The sequence below is a fragment of the Lactuca virosa genome, chromosome 4, assembly GCF_052849685.1.
Source record: "Lactuca virosa cultivar CGN04683 chromosome 4, Lactuca_virosa_CGN04683_v6, whole genome shotgun sequence".
Taxonomy (NCBI): Eukaryota; Viridiplantae; Streptophyta; class Magnoliopsida; order Asterales; family Asteraceae; genus Lactuca; species Lactuca virosa.
In genome coordinates this window covers 134,015,223-134,026,996 of record NC_136429.1, presented here as the reverse complement: position 1 = coordinate 134,026,996, position 11,774 = coordinate 134,015,223, and the positions used below count along the sequence as shown (strand labels likewise).

The 11,774-nt window shown below is 35.9% G+C and overlaps 1 protein-coding gene across 1 annotated transcript; it reads right to left on the bottom strand.

Moving 5' to 3' along the window:
- Positions 1-1,201: 1,201 nt before the first annotated feature.
- LOC145168508 (auxin-responsive protein SAUR23-like) lies at positions 1,202-2,540 on the bottom strand. Its single transcript, XM_079087305.1, has one exon. It carries the CDS (start codon positions 2,370-2,372, stop codon positions 2,070-2,072), a length of 303 nt encoding a protein of 100 aa, XP_078943431.1. The 5' UTR covers positions 2,373-2,540; the 3' UTR covers positions 1,202-2,069.
- Between the last annotated feature and the right edge of the window lie 9,234 nt (positions 2,541-11,774).

Here is an 11,774-nt window from a genome sequence, read left to right as displayed (position 1 = left end):
CCATGTCAATTGCGGGTATTTGTTCAATTTATTTATTTATATCTTGCATTTATGAATTAAGTTTTTCTTTTAGAAATTGTGTTGAAATATCTTGAAATATGTTTTCATGTTCATGAAATTATGTTGGTCTTGTCTCAAGGTCTTCGGTGGGCGGTATTGTTAGGGTGGCTTAGACGCATGGATATCTTCTCCTTTTCGGTAATTTCCTTAGGGAATGAATAAGTAGTGCCTCGGTTGGTTCGATATGGAGCCTTAGTCTAGTATAGGGTTGCATTAAGGTGATTGGTATATTTCAAGTGGGGGAGAGTGGAGATTTCATAGCAGAGGGACTTCGTGCCAAAATGTGGTGTTCAACCGGATTGTTCAATTTCAAGACGTGCGTGCAATTGCTTAATCTTCTGATTTTCACGCCGGGGTCATCGCTAGTTGTTGAATTCCTTTGTGGTTGTCTTAGTTAAAGTTGTATTAGTATCCCATATGGCGTCTTCGTGTTTAGGGTCTTAGGATGTTAGGAGCTCAGGTTGAGGGTTGTGAGGAGGACTTCCATGTCAGTTCTTGTTTGATAGGGACTTGGAGGTCCGAGTGACGACCCAAAGGTCTGATATTGATATTAGGACAAAATCACCAAGATTTTTGTAGAAAGCCCAAAGCATGAAGACCATGGGCTAAGTAAATTAATCATCAACAGATACAAAAATCATATATGATATTTACAGTCCAAAGAAAATGGAGAAATACAAGTGTTTAAGGCCTGATTTTGATGGAATCGAATTTTAAGTGAAAAATGGTATTAAATCCCTGTCACTGCCTATAACGCGAATTGGAAGGTCGTGTTGATGTCGTGTCGATGAGATTGTGGAATGTGGATCACATGAGGAAGCCGCACAATATATCTATCTATCTGGAGGAGTCTTTGTGTTCAGTTCAGCGAAAATGGGCGCTTGATTGAAGTCATGTGGCTGTCTTATCGCAGAAGAAATGTAGTATTAACTATATAGAAAAAGATGTGAAATAAACACCATTTTTTAACACTTGTGAGATCTATGTAGAAAGTTAGAAGGTCGTGATTTTAAGCGCCTTACAGGAGTACATTAATAAAGGAAGGTGGCATATGGATATATACCAAAATTTGAATGATGTTCTTCATTGCAATGTTAATGGTCAAACTAGTGTTGGTTATCGTACAATTTGGAGACTGCATTACAAATACTTAGGTTTCATGGTGGTTTCTACTCAACAAAATTATGTATATGTTATCAAATTGAATGCAAACTTCTTGGTCATAATGAGCAGATCAGGCCAGATGCAAGTTGAAAGAAGACATCCTCACGACATGGAATTGTGAGGCCACCCATTGGATGATCATAACCAAAATTTTCCTCTGATTGACGTAGCAGATCTTGGAATGAAGCCTGGTCTAATAATGATAAAGGAACAACACATGTCTTTTTTCTTGATCACCAACATAAACTGCAAAATGTCCTTTGGGGATGATGTCTACCGATGATGATGATGAGCGGCTTCCATTGGAGAAAGACATTAGCAAAGCCATTAGCAAAGCCCTTTACAAAGTCGTTCCCTTGAGTTCATACACTAACATGTGTGATCCTACCATGAATTTTTAGCTAACAATTGATGATCATTGGTCATCGGCCAATTTCTCTTCACCAATCAGTCCCTATCATAACAGGTTAGAGGAAAAGAACAATAACTGATAACTCTTGGGTAGGTGGTGTTGAAGAAACAACTGATCCAGGCCTTAAAGCTATAGTCACATTCAGTATATGGAGAAAGATGTGGCATACACACTTTTTTTGAACAGATTGAAAATACAAGCTAAAGAACAAAAGTAAGTACGTGGTTCTGGTGGGCTTAGAGGACATTGATAAAGAAAGCCCTAATTGCATAGACATGAACACCATAAGTTGAACTATGCTCGTCATTAATGTATTAATGCTGAAACTAAATTTTGTTATCATACAATTAATTTGGAGACCACATTATTAATCATCATGGTGATTTTGACTGTACAAAACTGTTAGCAAACACGATGCATGCCTAGCTCTTCATCATAACGAGCAAAGGCGGCAGGCAACATCAATGAACACTTCCTCACGACACGGAATTGTGAGGCCGCCCATTGGATGATCAAATCCAAATTCTTCCTCTGCTTGATGTAGCAAGTCTTGGAACGAAGGCTGGTTTAATAATGATAAAGGAACAACAAATCGTCTTTTCTCTTGATTACCAACATAAACTGCAAAATGTCCTTTAGGGATGATTTCTGTAGATGACCATGGACGGCTTCCGTTGGACAATGATCGATCAAGAACTTTCTTTGCTTGAATGATCCGAGGCATACGAATAGCCATGTATATATGAAGGGTAAGGTCACTTAATTTGTTTTGGTAAAGAAATGCAATATGAAAGGATTTCGTTTTTGTGACAGGTGCTGTGGAGGAGTTGTGCTTGATATCTGCACAATTGGATGCGTTATATAGGTGTAAGAAGATTTCATTAAGATTGGGTAATAGTAGGAATTTTAGTGAAGAGATTGTGACACATTCTAGCAAAATGCAAGATCACATGGTTTTGTCTTCCAATTTGTTATTGGACCCAAAGGATTAGACGTTGAATGAAGTATGCCACATATTTTCTGCAATGTAAGTGGAAAAGAGTGAGCAAAACTATGGCCCATATGTATATTGGATTCTGAAGGAAATGCACCATTATTATTCACATGGCTATGTTTCATTAAAAATCGTAGTATTTTGGATCTTTATAATTAATTTATTTTTTGAAGTACAACCATTCCACCATTTTAGGTGGTGAAGTGGTTAACACTATCAAAAATGAAAAGGGATCAAATCTAATTAGGAATATTAATAAACCACCTACTAATATGCTTTTGAAGAAAATGTTCCACTCTAACGGGAAGTGATTTTTCCACAGCAGATTTTACTCCATCCACTGAAATATATTTGTATTGTCAAATATGCCCTTCATTTAAATTTGTAGATATTAATGCGAGAGAACGATTCCAAGGTTATTTCCAAACGACAATGACGCTCTTTCCTTATTCTTACTTCCACATCGAGTCATCGGTGATGCCTTTTCAATATCTGATTCTCAAACAGCTTCATTGCTATAGAATGAATTGTCAATTTTTGATCGATTAAACCTATTGAATGTATGACACCGTAGATCATATGAAGTTTCAATTTCCTATGGCTTACACAGCAGTCGAACAATTACAATCCGCTAAAAACTCACTCAAATGGCTCACCGACTACTTCATCAATGCTCATACTGAACCTAATGTGCTCTACATTCAGATCGGTGATCCAGATCTTGACCACAAAATTTGGGATCAATCTGAATATATACTAAAAAAGATCTGTGATACAAATAAATGTATCTTCCCCAGGATCAGAAGTTGCAGCTACAATTGATGTAGCAATGGAAGCTGCTTCACTGGTGTTTAAGTCTACTAACTCTGTTTATTCAAGCTCGCTTCTTAAACATGCTAATTAAAGAGTAGTTTTTACATTTGCGGATCAACATAGAGGTCTTCACAGTATAAACCTTTACTTGATCAACACAGGAAAAAGAACCAAAAAAAATGTGGGAGATTGCAGTCCATAACCCTATACGATTACCAACCTTATGAAATACAACACACATCAAAAACACATATGACTGCAAACTAGCATACACCAAGGATACCGAAGCTCACTAAAATTGATACTGAAGCTCTCCAAACAACGATGGATGACTGCAAACTAAAATTAACCCAAACCCAAACCATTTGAATGTTTTTCTTACTTCTAACTACAACTATGGATGACAGCTTAAAAGTTTCAGGCAACTTTCATGGAATCTTATTAAGTGCAACATCCTAATGGGATCGAGCAGGCTGACAATTCGAAACTGAGAAGCTGCATGGAATTGGTTAATAACACTGCAATAAAAACACATGTCTGAGATTGAGCCTTCCCCAATAGTCCCAGGAGGAAGCAAGATGCGTCGTTGTTTGAGAATCAGAAAAAGCAATGCAGTTGTCATATGTGTGTTTGGTGTGTGTTGTATTTCATAAGGTTGGAAATCATATAGGGTTATGGATTGCAATCTCCCATGTTTCTTTCTTTGGGTGCTTTTTCCTGTACATGTTGATCAGGTAAATGTTCATACTTGATTGTGTGTGTTTTCCTCTTGGGTTATTAACTAAATCAATGCAGGTTTCACTTTAAGATCATCAATCAGTTTCAGTCTCATTTGGTTGCTGTTAAAATCTCAGCTTCTATCAACATATTGGAAAACTCCAGCTCTTATTAATATAGTAAAAGGTAAAGCAGGCCTAGCCTTTCAAGTTATAAAACCGCAAGACAAGATCTTTTGGAGCAGTGCAGACACAAAGTTATTAGTTTCAAGCCTTATTTTAAGTATTAAAATGGCTAAATGAGTGTCGATCTTTGGTTCAAAAAAAAGAATTAAGTATAAAAATGAGAATGGTGTATAGAATAACACACAAGAAAAAAAAGAAGCTAGTTTTAATTTTGGCTTGGGTGTAGAAAAAAGAGGTGGACCATGCGTGTTCTCTCTCTTTCAATATTAAATGAGGGGCATAATTGGTAATAGATATAAATTTCAGTGTATGGATCAAAATTTTGATGTGGAAGAATCACCTCCCCTAACTAAATGGGAATCGAGAGTGTCATTGGATGTATTTATGGGGAATTGGCCATTCAAGAAGAAAATGTTGTTTCTTTCACCTAACCTGAAAAAGGAAGAGCTGTTTGAATGTGGTTTATTTTTATATTTATTTTTTTGTAGATGTTGAATAGAAAGAAAAATGTTAATTTTAATTTGCTAGCTTGGGTTAAAAATCTTGTTGTCTCTCAAAACTCCATGTAACTATTATAGCTGGCATATTTGTTAGCCCATTTCGGTATATATCTATGTATTTATACATACCCGACCCATTAATGTTGACATTCGGCCTATGTATGTTTTACAAGTATATATTCTTTTTCTTTAATGAGAATTGGGATTGACGTGGAAACACATTTTAATATAATATCGAATTATGGAACAGATTTTTCCTGATTATCTCACTTCAGCCTCCAATCCATATCTTCTCCTTTTCTTCTTGTTAGTCTTCATTCTCGGTACAACCATAGTCACCACCTTCTCTTCTCACCGATGTCTTGAACTTTTTGAGACCGACCTCATCATGTGTAGCGTCGTTGATCATCTCTTGACCATCCCGACAGAACCCCACAGACCAATGAAAAAAATTGACTCTTTTCTCAAGTTTTAGATTTATGCTGAAAGACTGGAAAAGTCTTCATATTGAGACTGTGAACGTTTTGATATTGAAAAATCCCAAAATTTTGATTTTCTCTTTCTCAATATACCAACTTGGACTTTAGTCGATCGATGTTGACTTTGGTACCTTGTGATGAAGGACGTTCTAATTGATATCCCAATTTGGTTTCCCTCTGGACTCTTTTATTATGAAGTTGTTATATCATAATTATTAATTTTTTTGGCTTTGAAACCAACTGTGTGGGCAAGAAGTATTCAACCTTCGATTTGCATAGCTATAAGTTAGAAATTTTAATGGTTTTTGAAATGATATATAATATCCAAATAAAAACTCTTTGAGATTGTTATTTTTTTTAAGAATCTATTTACGGTGTGGTTGAATTAAGGTTTTTTTTCCTCTTTTATTTTATTTTATTTTTAACTTTGTGACTTCCTTAATTGATAAAGTAGCTAGAAATTTTCGGTGTTTGTCAATAAAATTATAAAAATGTTAGAATTAATACATTATATTTTAATACAAGTATACCTTTTAACCGATTGATGTGGATTCAAATAAGATTATTTACCATTTCATGTGTTGATGTTGTTGTGTTGTGAATCTTTCTTTCGTTCTTAACTTTTGATGTTTAATTATGTGGTGTGAATTGATTTTTTGTTATCTTCTTGTATCTCAATGTTGAATGTGAAGCCACAATTGTTGAATGTGAAGCCACAATTGTTGAATGTGAAGTTTTTTCAAAGGTTGGCTGAAGACCCGGTTGTGTTTTTTGACTACTTCTGATTTCCATCTCTATAAAAGAGATTCATCTGTATTTGTAAAACTTGTATCTAGAGTAACACAGAAAGAGTGCAGATTAGCACCAAGAAATATAAATTCCTAGTTACAGGTGGACGTAGGTCAGAGAAGGACCGAACCACGTTAAATCCCTCGTGTTCATCCTTGTATTCTTGTTTTTCGTGAGCTGTGTGTGTGTTTAGAGTCGTGTGTTAAGTGTCTCGATCCTAACAAGTGGTATCAGAGCCTTGGTTTAGCTACAGAGGGTGATTTTCTGTTTTTGGTTGAAATTTTTTTTTCTCAAAAACGAATTTGGTGTAGACTGTTGGAAAGGTCTCGTTCCGCAGATTCCGAAAATAATTTTTTTGAAATTTTTTTTTCTCAAAAACGAATTTGGTGTGGACTGTAGCTGACGGATTCACTGTAGCAGTTCGCCGGAGAAGACGACACTGTAGCACCAGACACTGTAGCAGTCCAACGGAGAAGACGACACTGTAGCAGGAACTGTAGCACGACGTCAGCAGTGACGTCAGCAGACACTGTAGTAGGCACTGTAGCAGATTTGAAAATTTGCAATTTGGCCCCTGAATTTCCAGAAAATTGCAAGATAGGTCATTGTTCTCTCAGAAAATGGCAGAAAGCAGTAAGCTTCAGATTGAGAAGTTTGATGGGAAAGATTTTGGTTGGTGGAAGATGCAAATTGAAGATTTGCTCGTGCAGAAAGACTTGGACGCAGTTTTAGGTGAAAAACCAGAGGCGATGACACAGGCAAACTGGGAGACTTTGGATAAGAAGGCCAAGACATTTATTAGACTGACGTTGTCAAAGGATGTTGCCTTCAATATTTTGAAGGAGACCTCGGCAAAGGGAATCATGGAGGCATTGTCTAATATGTACGAGAAGCCGTCGGCAGCAAATAAAGTCTTCCTGATTCGGGAACTAGTCAACACGAGGATGAGGGAAGGAAGTTCAGTTACAGTACACATCAACAATTTGAACTCGATTTTATCCAGACTTGGGTCAGTGGGAATAAAATTTGAGGACGAAGTTCAAGCTTTACTACTGTTATCATCATTACCTGACAGTTGGTCCGGAACAGTTACAGCCGTTACTAGTTCCGCAGGATCGAAAGAGCTCACTTTTGAGGGAATTCGGGATTTAATTCTAGGCGAAGACGTCAGACGAAGAAATTCCGAGGAATCATCAAGTGAACAATTGAATGCAGTCAGAGGTAGAAGAAATAACAGAGGTAGTGGGAGCGGGAACAGGAGAAGGAGTCAGTCGAGGACTCGAAATGATGTGACTTGTTGGAACTGTAAAAGGTTGGACATTTCAGGAATCAATGTCCAAAAGACAAGAAAGAAGTTAACGTTGCAGTAGACCATTCAGATGATGATGTTTTGATCTATAGTGTGGAGAGCAATGTGGATTCCTGGGTTATGGATTCGGGTGCTTCATTTCACGCTACCCACATCCGTGAAGCACTGCGAAATCTGAAAGAAGGGGATTTTGGTAAGGTAAGACTGGCGAACGATGAAGTTCTTGATGTGACGAGCATAGGTGACTTAGATCTGAAGACTCCAGTCGGTCCATGGACTTTGAAGGATGTCCGGGTAATTCCAAGTCTGAAGAAACAGTTGATTTCTGTTGGGCAGTTGGATGAACAGGGACACGAGGTTAAGTTCAGGAATGGGCAGTGGAAGGTTGTCAAAGGAAATCTTGTGATAGCTCGTGGACATAAGAGGTATTCATTATATATGGTCAGTTTACCGTCTGAGGGAGTAACCGTCCCAGTTCAGAAGAAAAACAAAATCCGGTTCATAGAGTCTCGTGGACAGAAGAAGGTTTGCTTTGCAGATGGCAAACCCAGAGTCACAGGTCAGATTCAGGTTGAACGTGTTTGGAACGGTTCAGAAAAACCAGTCAAGGGCATTCATAGCAGTGGGAGCATGGGCTTTGTTTCAGCTAGAATACCCAGAACACAGTGGGTTAAGAGAACCAGTATTCCATCTGTAAAAGTCTCTCCAGATTATCTGCTTCACATGGAGAGTGTCGTTTGTTCTCAGGATGTTCCAGGATCGGGCGGTTCATTTCAGTGGGAGCCGGTGGAGACAGAGAACAGGTAAATTGAAGAGAAGGCCGGGTAACTAGGAAGGAGTTAAGATCAAATTTTTTAAAATACAGATGCACAGTTGAAGCACAGGTGAAGATTGTTCCGTGGCTTCAAGTGGGAGATTGTTGAATGTGAAGCCACAATTGTTGAATGTGAAGCCACAATTGTTGAATGTGAAGTTTTTTCAAAGGTTGGCTGAAGACCCGGTTGTGTTTTTTGACTACTTCTGATTTCCATCTCTATATAAGAGATTCATCTGTATTTGTAAAACTTATATCTAGAGTAACACAGAAAGAGTGCAGATTGGACGTAGGTCAGAGAAGGACCGAACCACGTTAAATCCCTCGTGTTCATCCTTGTGTTCTTGTTTTTCGTGAGCTGTGTGTGTGTTTAGAGTCGTGTGTTAAGTGTCTCGATCCTAACACTCAAATTGTTCTTTTGAAAACTACAATAGCTTGCCAAGAAAGATGCTTATAGGATGACACAAGAGCCCTTCATCATCTATAATTACCGGTTTGGAAAACTTTGTGTTTACAAACTTTTGCTCTTAAATTGCCTTTCCTTTTTAATTCATAAAGACACAATACATGTGCTTGATTATGGCATGATTAATTCAATTTGGTTACCGTCATATGTTAAACATATGTAAATGGTGTTTAATTTAAGTAATTGAATATATTGGTGATTAAATATAGTTACATTTATATATTGTTGTTTGAAAAAATTATTAATTTATACATCTATTATGTTAACAATTTGATATTTATCATCATTCCCAATTATACAGGCAAAATCATCATTTACTTATATCCAGACAGTTGAATAAGTTAATAAAATAGACATTCTTAATGTATATGACACTTTATCCACACTCGTTTGTGAGAGTTCAAACCCTAAAAATGGCATATGCATTTTGGATTGTGTCATTTTTTTGTATTTTCTTTTATTATAAAGTTATCTTGCTCTTTTATTAAAAAAAAACTTATAAATATGTTGGGTCTGTCATAAGCTACAAACATAGGGGCTTCCTTTTTCTTATCTTGTTGTAGGCATGGAATACCAATAGACCGACCATATATAGACCGACCATGTTGGCTATAAGATTTAACATCCTTGTGTTAATCTTTCATCATTGATATAATGTAGATCCCATATTAATCTATCGTAATATTACTAATCACTACTAATCATACACTAATTACTTCATAATTATTATTCCAGTTTCAATAATTCAAGACTAATCATGATGTACTTTATGGAGTACGTAATGACAATTTGCATCATGATCATATAGCAATAGCCCTTGATTAAAACATGTTAATATGCCCTAATAACATGTTAATTTCTATCTTTGAGTAATTACCCTATGATAATTTGAAACTTGTAAATAAGTTCTTAAGTAGGGTTCATGTGAACCTTCATGATTTTGAAATTGATCCATACAAATGAAAATGATTGGGGTGTTACCTTGTTTTTTCCTTTAATAATCAAAAGCCCTTTGATCTGATCTTAAATTTGGATTAAGAGCATTCACCTAGTTTTCTCAGCAAGAGCACACATACATGAGTTTAGGAAGTGTTTTTTTAATTAAACGAATTGAAACCGGACAACGATAAGGTTAATTAGGTAGTTAAATGAGGTCAACGTGGTACACATAGCATATGAACGTGTAGGTAAGCCTTGGAATTTTGAAATAACCTCTAAAGTTAGTACCTTGGAATTTTGAAATAACCCATAACTTATGAATGAATTGTCTTTTAACTTTGCAAGCTCATAATTTGCTCATTGTTTTACCAATTAAGTTGATTTATTTTTCATTGTTTAGTATTATACGTCCTCTTTTCATTTCAACCTTGTTTGTTCCTTAACACCTTCGTTTGGTTAGCCTCCCATTGCTCCAAATTTAATACTTTCATTATTTCAAGTAAATTTTAATTTTTCACAATTCTTCTCATTTTACCCTCATTTCCATGAAACTCATTTCTAATAAATTATATGACTTATAGTAACATATATAAAGGTAATAACAATCATACTTTCTTATTTTTGTCGCTTTTGACCAAATTACACTTTTTGTAGTATTACACATATATAAGACTAGAATTTTCATTCCATTTCATATCAACCATTTATGACACCACTAGAACATAACCTATTTTTTGGTGCGGTAGGGTTTTTTTGGTGCGGTGGTAGCCTAAAACTTTTTGGTATGATAGGGTTTTTTTTGGTGCCGTTGTAGCTAAACCGTACTAGTAAAAGAATTTCGCATCAATACACTAACCAACCACACCATTTAAAGCATTTATCGTTGTGGTTCGTATAACCGCAATAAAAGGTATTAAAAGCGTATTTATTGGTGCATTAGTTCAATACCGCACAAATTTTATCATAGTAACCGCACCAAAAAATCATGTAATCATCGCTCTAAAAGATTCATTCAAAAATTTCATTTCGCTCTAGTTCCCTCCGTATATATAGATACCATTCCCAAATCTCCCCTCTTCATTGTAATATTTCATTCAAGCTTACGCAGACAAGCTCTAGTCACCACGACCATTCGTTTACCAACATTTGAAGCAGCATCACTACCACCCTCATCACTATATTCTGCCTGGTTCATGTTGTAAGTTAGTTGTTTTTTTTTATATCTGTGTGTACTGACTTAAGTCTTACACTTTGGTTAAATGTAAGAAGGGAAGCGTTTTAGCATCTTTCGAGTTATAACCCAACAATATTGTTAATGATCCAGAAGTCGGGGATCCAAATGAAATCCTTTATTATGTCTATCTTTTCGTTACTAGTTTTTTGTGGTTAAAAATCTTATAATATGAACTAATGTTGTGGATGTGAAAATGATGGATTGAGTGTAGGAGCATATTCAAAGCCAAAAGACTCACCGACTATTAATGATGTCCTTTCTCATTTGGGTGGTAAAAGTGAAACACCCATAAAACATGAAACATATTCGAGTAGCCACCTCTCTGGCATTGATCTAAGGTCAAACATAATGACGCCATTCTAAATCTTTTGAGATCTTGAAGAGTATCATCTATGGAGGCTTAATGGAGGTGATTGCAAGTTTAATTGGTGCGGTTATAAAAGGTGTGGTTCCATACTCACACTAGTTAATCATGTTAACCACATAAACGAATGTTTTCTGTAATAGTGCAGCTTACTTTTACAAAAAGAAAAAAAAGCAAAAACAAAAAAAAGGTATTTCTCCAGCTAACTAGCTAACCAACAAACTAATTTTCTTCTATCTTCGCTTTTGGCTCCTTGGCCCTTGGTCTAGGGAAATGAACATATATGAAGGGATGATTTTAAAAAAGATTTTAAAGTTTATTGAAATGCGAGTTTGAGTAGCTCTTTAAAAACCTAGCTTATAAACTTGTTTATAAGATATTTTTTTACATTCCGAAAATAACAATTAAAAAAAAGTCGAATTGTGACGTGTCAAAAAGAACCTTCGTATGTCGTCTTTGTCCTACTAGTTTTTAGCAAGCCTTTCACAATAATATTAGTTAAAAATGAACAAAAATAACAAAGTTTATCAATATT